General features: G+C 36.2%; 1 protein-coding gene across 1 annotated transcript; it reads left to right on the top strand.

Annotated features, from left to right (window-relative positions):
* Nucleotides 1-194: 194 nt before the first annotated feature.
* Nucleotides 195-13,275, top strand: LOC121379894 (thioredoxin domain-containing protein 15-like). The gene is made up of 4 exons (XM_041508565.1): nucleotides 195-245; nucleotides 5,022-5,742; nucleotides 7,458-7,588; nucleotides 10,014-13,275. Exons 2-4 carry the CDS (start codon nucleotides 5,048-5,050, stop codon nucleotides 10,223-10,225), a joined length of 1,038 nt encoding a protein of 345 aa, XP_041364499.1. The 5' UTR covers nucleotides 195-245; nucleotides 5,022-5,047; the 3' UTR covers nucleotides 10,226-13,275.
* Nucleotides 13,276-16,158: the final 2,883 nt, after the last annotated feature.

Genomic DNA, 16,158 nt, shown 5'->3' with positions numbered 1-16,158 from the left:
GGCTTAATCCTTTATAAACAACAAAAATGTAAATACTGTTTAACTCCGTTATGTTTTTGTTTTTATTTATTATTATTACAAATTATTAGTTTTAATTTTGATGAAAATTCAAATATGTCATTTGAAGTCGGTGAATATAAAAGAGAACTTGTCGATTAGCGATCATCTTTTATGACTTAAAATCATATTCAAGATGGCGGCTTCCATCGTTTGGAAATGTTTCTCAGTTTTCTTTAGTTTAATAGGTACTGACAGACTTTTGTGAGCTGAATATGTTAGCTCTTTTAGTGTTGTTTTTTACAAATTGCATCAGAAAGTGTTATAACAATGTTTAGAGGGTTGATTTAGAATTGAATGTTTATTTTATATTCCAACATTGACCTGGGTCTTTGATCTTGACTGATCGAAAACCGGCGGTCCACATGACAGGTACCCCCAAACAGAAACCCCTAATACAAATACTATAGTTACATATATAAAGAGTAAAGGTAAGACACTTCGGCAAGAGTTCCTTATTTTCCCCATAACAATTACAATATATATATATTTGTTAGAATTAGTTTGTTTTCTATCATAATCGTGATACACATCATACACTGTATACAGTGATAGACGCCTACGGTCACCCGAAATAGGCCCAAAACCCAGTTTGTCTCTAACGTTTCTAACCTGGTCAATTTTGGTCACAAAATGATCATTCGTATAATTTGCATTTATTAGCATAGGAGGAGGAAAATACACAAAAATAATGAGAGTTGTCAGCCTTGTGAAAAACTGAAAAAAATGTCATACGCATCGCATCTAGGAATTGTAAATCAACTTTAGACATATGTTGAACAAATACATGTAAGTTAGTTGTAAGTTTGTTACATAAACACTATTTTTAAAGCAAACATGATCATTTACGATTATAGTATTGTGTAACTTTTTGTTGTTAAATACGGTATGTTATTTATTTTTTGAGAAGATATCAAAAATCTGTTCAATTGGAATTTTCCTACCGTTACTCTTTATTGTATAACATTATTATAACGTATATATCTGACGTTATTGTTTGGGGATACTTGTTCAAGTTGTTGTCCACATATCCTTGTTTACTCGAAATCTGTAACTAACGGGAGAGCAAAGATGTTCATCTGTTACCCCCATCCCCGCATTATATTGATACATGTATAAAGAGGTAATGTAGCTGACTCTAAACTAAAAACTAACCATAACTACATGTAAATTTAACTAACCCTAACTCTTCTAACTAAAACTAGAGAGGTAATGGTCTGATATTTTACTCAATCAGTATCCCGAGTACTCTGAAAGAAAGGTAGTTGGACAGTTGTTAAAACTCTTACAGTTGGAGACGAACCTATGTAATATTTTCACAATCGCTGCCCACCGAATGTTAGTCCAAGATTCCCTCTCTAATACCACAATAATCCTTTGTTTGACATCAAATACCTTTATACACTGATCATTTTTTAGTTCCGTGATTAAAAAAGATCCACATATTAATCATTAATACACACACTTCAGGAAGAAACCTGACAGCACCCGCTTTCAGCTAAGCTTTGGCAAACTTTGCCAGCAGTATTCCAAGCTCGCTGACCTATATCGTGGCGTAGCGTCACATGATCTGATATCACAGCCCATTCTGTGATTCTCCTTTCTAAGGGTTATCTCATACCATTTAAAGTTTTGTTTTGTGTTTTTGCGATGGAATGTGCATGTTGCAAAGAACATTTCGAGCATAAAAGTGGACATTTTCAGAGAACTGGAATTCAAAGGTGGGCCCAGTGCTGCACAAACATAAAGTGATGTTTTTGATGTAACTGTAACTTCCGAAAAAGAATTATTCGACACAACACAGAAAATTGTCAAATGTGGAGACCAAATTTTGAAAAGTGAGAAAAAAAATATTGATGTAAAGGTATTTGACATTAAACATAGGATTGTTGTGGTAGAGCGTGAATCTTTGACAACCATTTGGTGGGCAGGGATTGCAAACAAATTACATAGGTTGGTCTATGACTGTAAGATAGTTTTTAACAACTGTCAAAATGTCCGTCTAGCTCTTTTACCGTGGGGGGTGGGGGGGGGGGGGGACATAGCTCAGTGGTACAGTGCTTGCCTGATGCACCATCTATCTAGGATTGATTCACTTCGGTTGGCCCATTGGGCTATTTCTCATTCCAGCCAGTACTCCACAACTGGTGTAACAAAGGCTGTGATATGTACTATCCTGTCTGTGGGATGGTACATATAAAAGATCCCTTTCTGCTAACCTAAAAGAGCAGCCCATGAAGTGGCGACAGTGGGTTTTCTCACTCAATATCTGGGTGTTCCTCAAACACAAGTCCGACGCCATATAACTGTAAATAAAATGTGTTGAGTGTGTTAAATAAAACATTTCCTTCCTTCTTACCGTCAGAGTACTCGGGCTACCCAGTCAGCTAACGTAAACAAAAACAAACAATGTGGACTGAAAATTACTCCATTCTAATAAACAAAAGTGAAGCACCATCCTGTGAACAGGAAAAGGTGCAATGTTTCATGCACATGCATGAAAAAATTAGCAAAAATTAACCTATTGGGCATGTACGGTTTGTCATTTTCAATTTGTAAGGCCACTACATGAAAAATAACATGTTTCTGAAATGTGTACAGTGAACAAACACTTCGATTAAAATTGTTTAAAAGGAAATATTAACAATAGCAGTCAGCTTACCGGTACCTCTTTTTGCCCCATGATCGCTAGCAACACTTGCTGGCCTTAATCTTGCCAACGAAATGAGCGGGGTTTGTTTTCGCTGAAAGTCAGTTGAAGTCACCAAGTTACTAGCTGTAGTGAGAAGTTGAAGTCGCCATATTATTCAGGACCTAATCTGATTTCAAAAACGAAATCATACAGCAGACATCAATGGTCAATATCCTGACTTGTTTAGTGTCATAGCTCACTTGGCACCTTGTCGCCGTATTTTGGACAAGTGTTTTAACTTTGGTGCCGGCCTATTAATGGGAAATGGTTTCTGTGTACTCGCACTGTAATGTAAATTGTCTTTTTAATGAAATAATGTTTTACCTTGTTCAATTTATTATCAAAATTAATGAACAAATGTTAATAATCATGCCAGTTTCTGTTGTGAAGAGATTAAATACATGTGGTAGTCTAATGTTGACATTCTGTAGATACACACGTGAACCGGGCTAGGGAACAGAAAATGCTGTATACCTTTTGCAAATTAAATATAATAAATAAAACAATTCTAAAAAGACAGATGAATATCATACAAAGGTAATAATTTGACCATGTTGATCTGGTACGTGTGAGGTCATGAGACACACCAGATGTTAATTCATCTTTCTCCATTTTCACTCAATTTCACTCAAGTCAAATGGCCCAATAATGGTAATTTTAAGGAATAAACAAGAATGACTTGGTAAAATTAATGGTTTTATGGTTTTGTAAAGTTTTGTATTTAAATACTAACTTGTCTGAACTTCATTGTTAGTGAAAATTATTCCCAAACTGCAAAGAAAAACCTCACAAATGAACAACAAGCAGACAACAACAAATCAGATGTTGATTGTGCAAACCGTGCACGAGAAAACAAACCATACAGAGTTTGAAGCATAATGCAGTTAGGGACATTGATGATACATTTATAAATATTCCAATGGGTAAGAATATGTCATTCTAGCACTTTTCATTGGTTAATATTAGAATGTACACGGCAGTTGCTACCAGTTGATTACGTCATTTTTTAAACAAAGTAGTATATGACGTCACATAATATGAGTAGGTCTTCTCGACACCACTGTATGCTTTCACACTCGTGACGTAACATGGGTGTCAGCTTAGAGGTGGCGTCACGTTACAAAAATAAAATGAAGAGACTTACAGTATAGTTAGACTAAATTAATAATTAAATTTATGAGACAGGTTGTGCTAGAAAATATTTCTGGCACTCGTCCTTTTGTAGATGGTTTTTCTGACACTCATCTCAAGAAAATCAATCCATGGAGCTCGCTCCAAAGATTGATTTTCTTGAGACTCGTGTCCGAAAAACCATCTACAAAAGGACTCATGCCAGAAACTATTAATCTCACTCAGTTGAGCCCTCACCTGATGTGCTTGCGTTGCATCACAACTGGTCAAAGGCCTTGGTATGTGCTTTCCTGTCCGTGGGAAACTGCACATAAAAGATCCTTTGCTTTTAATGGAAAAGTGTAACATGTTTCTTTTGATGACTAGGAGTCATAATTACCAAATGTTTGACATCCAGTAGCCGATGTTTAATTAATCAATGTGTTCTAGTGGTGTCATTAAATGAAACAAACGTTTTTTGTTTCTACTTTTTTTTTTTTTATAATCGGTTGGTGGAAACTAATCATAACCAGTGATAATATTTTAACTGATTCCCATCACTAGTTGTTAGCACACAAATAGCCGAATTTACAATTTTTTATTTTTAAATGCATTGTAAATATATGTAGATACACCAGTGTAAATCAAAAACAGGCTTTGTAAATTCGGCCCTAATCATTTCCAACCAAACAGAAATGGTCCTACAGGGACACAGTCTGTGCAGTATATTTCACCATAGACCATGTTGGCATTCAATATAAATTCTGAAGACACTTTCAACGACTCAGTGGGTAGGTGTAAGACCACTACACCCTCTTCTCTCTCACTATCCACTAACAACAAACCTACTGTCCTGGAAAGACAGTCCAGATAGCTGAGGTGTGTGCCCAGGACAGCGTGCTTGAATCTTAATTGGATATAAGCACAGAAATAAATTGAACTGAAACTGCTAAAGGTTCTAGATGTGGCTGCTTAAACTTTGCATTTTACCTAGGTAATTCTGGTATTGTACACAAATTATGGAAACATGGACAAATATAGAGTAGATTTAGTTTGTAAAGTAATTAATATCACCAATATGGAATTAATTCATTTGTTAACCACTTAAGATATATGTACACTAAATACTTTACAATTTATTTCTTTTCTTCTTTCTTTTCAGTTTTAACTGCACCATTTGCTAGAATTATGTGTCAAGAATTGGCTTCTAGTAATATACAAAAAGAAAAAACTGAAACTGAAGAAACCAAGATATTATACACACAGTCCGATCAGCCAATAGCCATACAGAATACAGAACCTGGAGTTAGTGGAGAGACTATTGCTGACCAATCCAAAACATCAACTGAAAATGCTCTTGATGCACCAACTATCACTGAGCATGTGGAAAAAAAGATTGACAACAAAGACAACAAGTTTTTTTCTCTAACAAATTTCGTGAAAAGCTTCTTGAATCCGTTTATTCACGAATTCCAAGAAGACGTTCAGGCTGAAAAAGACAAAAATGAAACGAGTGATTCTCAACACACGCCAAATATCTTATCATTGGTGTTGCCGGGGAATACCACTGCCGAAAATACTTCTAACAACAATGATTCCAAGAATGGAACGGATGGCAATAAAAAATTTAAATTTCAGTGTTTAGGCAAAAATTTGACTGCCAATGCTACTAGCCGACCACCTGTTGTTGAGATTGTGAACGGCACCGTGCTGATCGAGATGCTAACTTTTAATAAGAACTACACAGTTTCAGATTGCGTCTTAGTTTTATTTTATGCCCCGTGGTGTCATTTTTGTGCAAAAACTGCTCCTCACTATAATGCAATGGCTCGAGCATTTCCCCAGCTTGAGGTGCTTGCCGTGGATGTTGCACAGTTTAGCAAGTAAGTTAGTAAGCTTTTCATGCATATATTCAAATTCCTGTGTAGTAGAGCAGGCCATAGGATTTCAAATTTCATGGGAAACACTTTTTCGGTTCCGTGCCTTGTGATCATGGTAACCCATCGGACACTGAAAAGTCGTACTCGATGTAATAATCAAGGGAAACTAGGGCTTCTAGAATTTTTTAAAAATCCACTAGCCATGGGATCAGTGATTTAAACAAATTTCTAGCCAGGATTAAAAATTCACTAGCCCTACTTTATTTTAAGTTAATACAGTTTTACTAAATAATAGTAATAATCAGATATACATGTATGTCACCTAAAGAGGTAGATAGAGCTTAAAACACTAACATTGTGAGTTGGAGTGGGTCAGGATATTCTTAATTGCAACATTTGACATTTCTTTTTCACAAGCCATCGGGCATGGCAATAGTAGTTATTTACTAGCCCGACACTGAATATCACTAGCCATGGGAGTGGGGCTACCATAATCTAGAAGCCCTGACTGAGGGAAAAAAAAATTTGGTTCCATAATTTTACCAACACGGTATCAGAAATGATCGTTTAAGTGAAATCGGAAGGCCTGGTAGAGATGGATATCCAGGGCATAATATTCCATGTAAAACATTGTTCTGTTTTCATGTGATCAGATATGCAACTTTAAATGTAAGTAAACGGCCAATGATCAATTTAAAAGTTGCAGATTTCAGAATCGATGGAACTTTATACATATATTCCAAAATAATAAATGTATTCCAAAAATGTTTTATGCTGAGTTTTGGAAACTAGTAGACAAATTGAAAAATAATTTCTCATTGCAAAATCAGTTTGTGAGATAACTCACTTATTGCATTTGGTTATCGTATCTACATTGTAGGTAAAATCATATGAAGTAACTTCTAGAACTTGAAATATTGTCCCTTGGATATTGCCATAATTTGCCATAAATATTGTGATATGTGCATGGGTGTAGTGATAAATATTGCAAAATACTGGTATTGCTCAATGCATAAATGGTTTTAGCTTTAGAAAACAAAAACAAAAGTAGGCTGTTGTATTTTTCAAATGTTATCACAAAAATGCTTACGAGTACTGTTCCATTGATTACATACATGTATGTTATTTAAGTAAAAATAATCCATCAATTTATATGTATCATGAAAACTTTTATTTCGAAAATCGAGGCAAGCTCAAGATCACTCAAATAATGCCAGGTGAGCAATGAAGTTCGTAATTTTTTTTAATTTGCAGCTGTATTACAGCTTTGCAGGCGAGTTTGTGGAGGAGAGCAGGAGTTATCACTTGTCTTTCCTGTACTTGATGTATCTTTCTTGTACCATGATGTATCTTTCCTGTGCCATGATGTATCTTTCCTGTACCATGATGTATCTTTCCTGTACCATTATGTATCTTTCCTGTCCCGTGATGTCTCTTTCCTGTCCCGTGATGCATCTTTCCTGTACCATGATGTATCTTCCCTGTACCGTGATGTATCTTTCATGTGCCATGATGTATCTTTCCGGTACATGATGTATCTTTCCTGTGCCATGATGTATCTTTCCTGTACCGTTATGTATCTTTCCTGTCCCGTGATGTATCTTTCCTGTCCCGTGATGCATCTTTCCTGTACCATGATGTATCTTCCCTGTACCGTGATGTATCTTTCTTGTACTATGATGTATTATGACTCCTGTAATTCTTTTGTTTCTTTACAGCTTGAATGCAAGATTTGGAACAGTTGCAGTACCAAATATCATGTTGTTTCACATTTCTAAATCAGCCGTTAGATTCAACCATACAGAACGCAACTTCAACACTTTTATACAGTTTATGAAGAATGTCACAGGTACGATTACAGTAAATAATGCACCTAACTGTACATGTCAAGAACTACAATCTTTGTACACCTGCAGGGGACAATATTTCAAAATCTTAGGTAATCACAAGTCCGTTCACATGAGTTTTACTTACCAGGTAACCGATTGTTTGATTACCTGACTATAGTTCTCGTAACCGATGAGTTAGGCCTACCTAATCTAAAATACTTGAACTACGATTCTGTGCTACATTCAATTGGTGGTTCAGAAACATAAACTGATTTTCGCTTTCATCACTGATACATGTATATGGTACTTACAATGTTAGAATGTAATTGTTCACCACATAACCAATTGGCAGTTCTTGTGATTTTAAAGTTGTGTAACTGACACACGAACAGAACAACAGTTATTGTGAAATATTGTGCCCTGACATATATTTTTCTGGTTACATACTTCATACTGTTTTTTTTTTTAAACTACTAACTACTAACTTATGTATAGTAAATGCAGAAATTCATCTTTTTTTTTCTTCTTTAAAATTTAGCATGTTAGCACAACAGGAAAACTGTTCCTGTTGACGAAAACTTCACAGTAATACTCCCACACACACTTTTCAAGACCCTTCCAGATTTTTTATCCATTAATTTTCCACCCTGATTTTAGCATATTTAATTATGTAACGAGTAACAATGTTATGGGCCACTGGTCTGCCTGATGCGCAGTCAGTTTCGGATCGATCTCCATCGGTGGGCTCGTTGGGCTATTTCTCGTTCTAGCCAGTGCAGCACGACTGATATATCAAAGGCTGTGATATGTACTATCCTGTCTAGAATGGTGCATATAAAAGATCTGTTGCTTCTAATGGGAAAATGTAGCGGCTTTCTTCTCTAAGACTATATGTAAAAATTGCCAAATGTTTGACATCCAATAGCCGATGGTTAATAAATCAGTGTGCTCTAGTGGTGTTGTTAAACAAAACTCTCTAACCCAGTTGACCCACTCTGTATAATATACATTTGATTCAGGTTTCTGAGAGCTGAACATTTTCATTAACTATTTGAGTCATGCAAAACGAATTCATGTAACCCACTTCATTTTTGCCTAACCCATCATGACCAACCGGCCTCGGTAGTGCCGTGGTTAGGCCATCGGTCTACAGGCTGGTAGGTACTGGGTTCAGATCCCAGTCGAGGCATGGGATTTTTAATCCAGATACCCGACTCCAAACCCTGAGTGAATGCTCCTCACGGCTCAATGGGTAGGTGTAAACCACTTACACCGACCAGTGATCCATAACTGGTTCAACAAAGGCCATGGTTTGTGCTATCCTGCCTGTGGGAAGTGCAAATAAAAGATCCCTTGCTGCTAATCGGAAAAGAGTAGCCCATGTAGTGGCGACAGCAGGTTTCCTCTCAAAATCTGTGTGGTCCTTAACCATATAACCGTAAATAAAATGTGTTGAGTGCATCGTTAAATAAAACATTTCTTTCCATCATGACCATATAAAATGTCAAAAATTAAATGCATGGACAGGGCAGGATTTAGCTCAGTAAGTTGAGTGCTCACTTGAGGTGCTTGCATCGCAGGATCGAAGCACCTCTGTGGATCCATTCAACTGATTGTGTTTTTTCTCATTCCAACCAGTGTACAAGAACTAGTCAAAGGATGTGGTATGTACTTTCCTGTTTGTGGGAAAGTGCATATAAAAGATCCCTTGCTGCACTGGGAAAAATGTAGCGGGTTTCCTCTGATGACTAGTGGGTGAGACGTAGCCCAGTGGTTCGCTTGATGTCACTTGTGCAGTTGGTTTGGGATCAATACCCATCGGTGGGCCCATTGGGCTATTTCTCGCTCCAACCAGTGCACCACGACTGGTACATCAAAGGCCATGGTATGTGCTGTCCTGTCTTTGGGATGGTGCATATAAAAGATCCCTTGCTGCTTATCGAAAAGAGTAGCCCATGAAGTGGCAACAGCAGGTTTCCTCCCTCAGTATATGTGTGGTCCTTAACCATATGTCTGACGCCATATAACCGTAAATAAAATGTGTTGAGTGTGTCGTTCAATAAACCATTTCCTTCCTTCCTCTGATGACTATGAGTCAGAATTTCCAAATGTTTGCGATCCAATAACCAATTATTAATTAATCAATGTGCTCTAGGAGCACGGAGGGGGGGGGGGGGATATATATATATATATATATATATATATATATATATATATATATATATATATATATATATATATATATATATATATATATAATGTGTGCCGACCCCCCTTTGGCACCTTCCTACACCCGTGACTGGTGTTGTTAAACAAAACAAACTTTTAACTTTTTAATTCATGGACAAAAAATAGGTTATAAATACAAAACAAGAAGTGTGTGAATGACATGCAAACAAAACAATTTCCAGAGCCGTGTTGATTGTTCACATGTTGATGTTTCAGGTTTGGATGCTAACAGCACAGTGAATGTCACGGAGAGCGACTACCTCGGCCCCGTGCCAAGCGTGCCCACAACGGACACCGACTACCTGCTGTGGCTTGCCTGGATCTTTGTCATCGGCTGCAGCGGCTGGATGTTTGTACACAGCCACTACGGGCAACAGTCTATCAACAGGGTCCGAGTCTTGTGGCAGGAACACCAGCATATAGAGTGATGCTTGTTTAATGCAGTACGAGGTGACACTGGATTAATGCCACATAGAGTGATGGTAGTGTACAATAAAGAGTGACTCCATTGTCATATATCACAATATGACCACTGGTTAATAGTAAGGTTAGGTCTGGGTGTGCAGAAAATGTTGAAAATATCTTTTAAACATGACAAATTGCCGGAAAAACACTATTATTTTACAACAAAATATCAATCATTACATGAAATTATTTGGTAAAATTAAATAAAATTTGCTCAAAATTTGCACAGTGATATGGGTTCAATGGCACAGAAAGTGACATGGGGCGTAATGTTAACTAAAGTGACACTTGTTAACACTGTATGGTGTGAAATCATAGAAAGTGACACTGGTTTAACACCATATATCGTGATCATGTTTTGACACCATATACAGCATAGAGTGACTCATGTTTTAACTCCTTATTGAATGAAACTGGTTTGGTTTAAACACTGTGTTTTTACTCTCACGTACGGTTTTAGGTTCGGCCAACAGGCATAAGCTGATATTAAGGCATGCCACTGGTTTTAACTGCTAACATGGGTTTAATGCCATATTTAGTGACACTGCTTTAACACCATATAGAGTGACACAGGCATTGCCCTTTAAAGTGGTTGTGGTTTAACACTATATGCACTGTAGAGTGTCACAGGTATAATTCCATATAGTAACACACCTTTAACTCCATATAAAGTGACACCGGTTTAACACCATATAGAGTAACACAGTTTTAACTCCATATAATGTGACAGGTTTAACATCATATAAAGTGACTGGTTTAACTCCATATAAAGTGACACTGGGTTAATACCATAGAGCAATGTTGGCTTTGGCTGTTGGAATTTCACCAATGTGGAATAACATCGAGTACGTTTAACAGTTCAAAAGTAATGGGGGTTTTTCTTTCTTTTATTAACAAACCAACATATTGTCAACTGGTAGCTGTTTGATACATTTCTGTTTGGTAGTCACCACTCATGTCATGATCTAGGTGGGAGATGGACTCGACATATCGTATGTGACATTCTGGCTCTGGATCAAATTTTATGAAAGAATTTTCCTGCATTGCCTTGGCACTGCATTCCGTACCCACCCATCTATTCATCTGGTCCAGAGGCAGGTTTATACAGGTCATGGAAATCAGGTCATGGAATTTGACTTTGAGCTGCATTCCAGACCAACCTGCCTATCCTGTGGTTCAGGGGAAGGTTTATACAGGTCATGGAAATCAGGTCATGGAATTTGACTTTGATTTGCATTCCACACCAACCTGCCTACCCTGTGGTTCAGGGGAAGGTTTATACAGGTCATGGAATTTGTAAATGTCATTTTCCAGGTGTGTGGAAGTTGTGGAATTTTCAATCACGCTATGAAAAGTTATGGAAAATTTAATAAAAATGCTTCTTTTTTTTTTCATTTAAAATGTCACAATGAGAGATCAATAACTTGTGTGGGAATATTGTAATATTATTAGATTATGTTGATGATCACAGAAAAAATCCATGAAAGTACTATTAAAGATGGTGGAAAATGCTTTTAAAAAGTTACGGAAAGTTGTATTAATTCTGAGGAGTGCTTTGCCCACTCCCGATCTTGATTGTTAAAAAAGGCAAAAAGTCTTGTCTTATTAAACTAAAACTATTAGTCTAAATGCAGTTTGTACAGTAACTAGTTATTCTTGAAAGGGAGAATGAACATAATGTATTAAAGTGCAATAGATTACTGCCAAACATTACTTGTTGTGGGAATGGTGAACAATGTCATACATATAATTTTAATATGTATGGTCTTGTCTTCATGTTAAAATCTCCAGATATAATTTAAGCCTTACGTTAATTTTGTAAGCATAGGTTACACATGTTTGAACTGTCTTGTGGTAAGAATAGGAATCCCGCAATATATTACACGTGTTGGAAGGCACCATGATATTTTATTTGTCACTTGTGGTGTGTCTTCCACATCAGTTCCCTGTATGTGCTGTGTAGATGTCTGTCTGGTGTCATTTTAGATTGGTCAAATCAGTCTTGGACATGGCAGTCTTCCTACAGACGACTTAGGAGTAGTGTTATGATGAGTGGTAGTTCTCCTGCAGAAAAAGCGTCTGATGGCAATTCCTGGAAACATTTAGTGATTTACAGCTTTGCCAATGCCCTTTCAACTCTGCCTTGTGCGGAAATATGATTTTGATCATAATAACAGCTTTGTCATTCAAATTACATAAACATTTATATTTTGAGGACCCTGGTGGGTTTGTAAAAGATACTTCCCATGTGACCAGTTCTGGAATAACCATGATAAAATAACAGATTCTTTCGGATTCCAGGTTCTTTCAGTCGTACACTGAACATAGCCATGATAAAATAACAGATTCTATCGGATTCCAGGTTCTTTCAGTCATACACTCAACATAGCCATGATAAAATAACAGATTCTATCGGATTCCAGGTTCTTTCAGTCGTACTCTCAACATAGCCATGATAAAATAACAGATTCTATCGGATTCTAGGTTCTTTCAGTCGTACACTCAACATAGCCATGATAAAATAACTGATTCTATCGAATTCCAGGTTCTATCAGTCGTACACTCAACATAGCCATGATAAAATAACAGATTCTATCTGATTCCAGGTTCTATCAGTCATACACTCAACATAGCCATGATAAAATAACAGATTCAATCTGATTCCAGGTTCTTTCAGTCGTATACATGTACTCAACAAAATTAATTAAAGGCCAGTAGATATTTTTAGTATTTATCTTCCAATATGGTAAGAAGTAAATACACATTTTTCTGTTATAATGTGTCGAAATTGTGCCATGATTTTAAATGTAATGATTTATACAACAATTTAGAGTAAACAAAAAACAAATGTCCTTATGTACCAATGTGTAAGACCTCCCAGCCGATTTAGCATTTAAAGTTTGTTAAAGTTTGTTTTGTTTAACAACACCACTAGAGCACATTGATGTATTGATCATCAGCTATTTGATGTCAAACATTAGGTAATTTTGACATATAGCCTTAGAGATAAAACCTGCTACATTTTTTTCCATTAATAGCAAGGGATCTTTTATATTCACCATCCCACAGACAGAATAGCATATACCACGGCCTTTGATATACCAGTTGTGCTACACTGACTGGAATGAGAAATAGGTCAGTCGACCTACCGATAGGGATCGATCCCAGACCGACCACGCATCAGGCTAGCGCTTTACCACTGGGCTACGTCCCACCCTTGTTTAGCATTTAAGTAGTTTTCAAAAATGCGCCCCCCCCCCCCCCCCCCCCCCCCCAAAAAAAAAACCCCAAAACAAACCCCAACAACAAACAAACAAACAAAAAACCTCAAGATTTATGCATATATTATCAAGGGTCAGATTTTACTGCAGTAATGTTTAGAAGTCATTTCTGATCAAAATGTGCTAAAATAAAACAAAACTAGCAAAGAATTTCCAAAAGACCACTGGCCCTTAATTAATTTTGTCGAGTTTACATTTAGTTAACACATCTAATCTGTGCACTGTAGTGTTTGTATGTAATGCTTGACACACACCTGCTGATTAACGCCGACTTGACTGTCGAGCCGGCAGGAGTCTGAAAATGTGCACCTGCACACACCAGCCGACGCGAGAGTCTAATCAAGGAAAAAAAGATTTTTATACACGTTAAGAACGCAACACCAATATTTATGCTTTATGGAGAGTTAGGGAGAACGCCTGTCGAGTTAATTATATATAGAAGAATGGTATGTTACTGGGCGCGACTGATATCAGGAAAACAATCAAAATTGTCTACTCTTTTATACAAAATTATGTTAAATGACCACCTTACTAACGGAACTAACTATAACTGGATTAATACTGTTAAAAACACACTGAATAACTTGGGAATGGGTGATATCTGGATAAGACAATCTTTCATATCAGTAAATTGTCTCTCGCAACAAATTAAACAAAGGCTATGCGATCACTATTTACAAACATGGAAAAATAACATATCACTGTCATCGAGAGGCAACACTTACCGATTATACAAAGAACAACTATTTTTCGAAAGCTATATCAATAAACTACCAGAAAAAATGTGGACAGCACTCTTAAAATTTAGAACGTCTAACCATTACCTACTCGTTGAAATTGGACGTTGGAATAATATACTCATAGAAGATAGAATTTGCACATTATGTAATGTAATAGACATTGGCGACGAGTTCCATTATCTTTTTATTTGCCATTTTTTCCATAATTAAGAGTCCAATTGCTACACCCATATTATTATACGTGACCAAGTATTTATAAATTTAGAGAACTAATGGAGAATAAACGAATTAGTACCCTAAAGAAATTATCATATTTCATAAATATAATAACTAATGAATTCAAACGCCCTTGACTACAAACACCATCAAAACCAAACATAATTAACAAAATACTATCATCATCCACTGCACCATATATAAGTTTAACAATCTATTCGTTTATAAGTACTTGGATACCCGTATATTTGTATTAAATATCTGTATTATTACATAATATATTGATGTGCGTGATTGTATGTGTTTGCGTATGTATTGTTATTAATGTATTTACTGTCAGCCATCTTGTCACGTGTATATAACAAAATGTTTATGTATATATTCCTCCTATGCCGCTGTGTAACGGCCCGAGTGTAAATAAAGTCTAGTCTTGTCTTGTCTTGTGGATTTTTTTCCTGCACACACCTACCTATTAGCGCCGACGGGTCTGTCGATTCTGCGTTAATCTGTTCGTGTGTGTCAACCATAAACCACGCTGAGAATTTAATGAACCTTATTTTAACAATGTGTGTGTATTTTGATGGAAACGCTACGTATACATTCCAACGATCGGGTCAGTGAAGGTAACATAAGAGAATGTCGTGTTGGCTTGTGATACTGTGATTCTGATTAACATTGGTAGATGATTGCTTTTTAATTATTCATGGGCCAGGACGTGGTCGGTCTAGGATCGATTCCCCTCGATGGGCCCATTGGGTTATATATCTGCCCAGCCATTGCTCCACAACTAGTATGTGCTGTTATATCTATGGGATAGTGCATATACATGTAAAAGACCCCTTGCTACTAATCGAAAAAAAATGTAGCGGGTTTCCTCTCTGTGACTGAATTACCAAATGTTTGATAAATCAATGTGCTCTAGTGGTGTCTTTAAACAAAACAAACTTTTTTTTTTTTTTACTTTAAATTATTCTTTTATGATATATATTTTTTAAATTTATTATCTTGCGATACTGTCATATTTAAAACCCACAGAAAACGTGTGTATCGATGTTCCACCAATAAAACTGATATTCACTCAATAATTTTGACTCGATTTATTTTTCATTCTGTCATCTGAGTTGTCGGTCCAGGACAGCATTTGATGGTTAATGAGAGAGAGATGTGAAACTTTGAACTTTATTTTAGAACACTCAGGCCGTCAAACGACAGCATATGAGGAATTATTGTACAATGGGTATTTTACAATAACAAGATGACAATATGAGCTCTTAGAATATATACACACATAATTAAAAAAAAAACCCGAATATTTCTGTCTCTGTAAAGCTTTATTTCATGTTTTATATTTAATTTTTAATGATTTGTCTATTTTATATTTATATCATATGTTCAATGACTTTTACACTGAACATATGATATAAATATATAATAGACAAATCATTAAAAATTAAATATAAAACATACACAGAGACAGAAATATTCGAACTAAATTAAAAGTAGCTATATACACGTTTTTGGATGAAGGCATGTCTGTGGTGGTCATTGAGCTATTCAATCCTATCGAGTTAGAAAAAAGAAAGAAAGAAATGTTTTATTTAACGACGCACTCAACACATTTTTATTTACGGTTATATGGCATCAGACATAATATGGTTA

This window comes from Gigantopelta aegis, chromosome 8, assembly GCF_016097555.1.
Source record: "Gigantopelta aegis isolate Gae_Host chromosome 8, Gae_host_genome, whole genome shotgun sequence".
Classification (NCBI taxonomy): Eukaryota; Metazoa; Mollusca; class Gastropoda; order Neomphalida; family Peltospiridae; genus Gigantopelta; species Gigantopelta aegis.
Note: the sequence above shows the minus strand (reverse complement) of the source record. Positions and strands in the feature narration are given on the sequence as shown.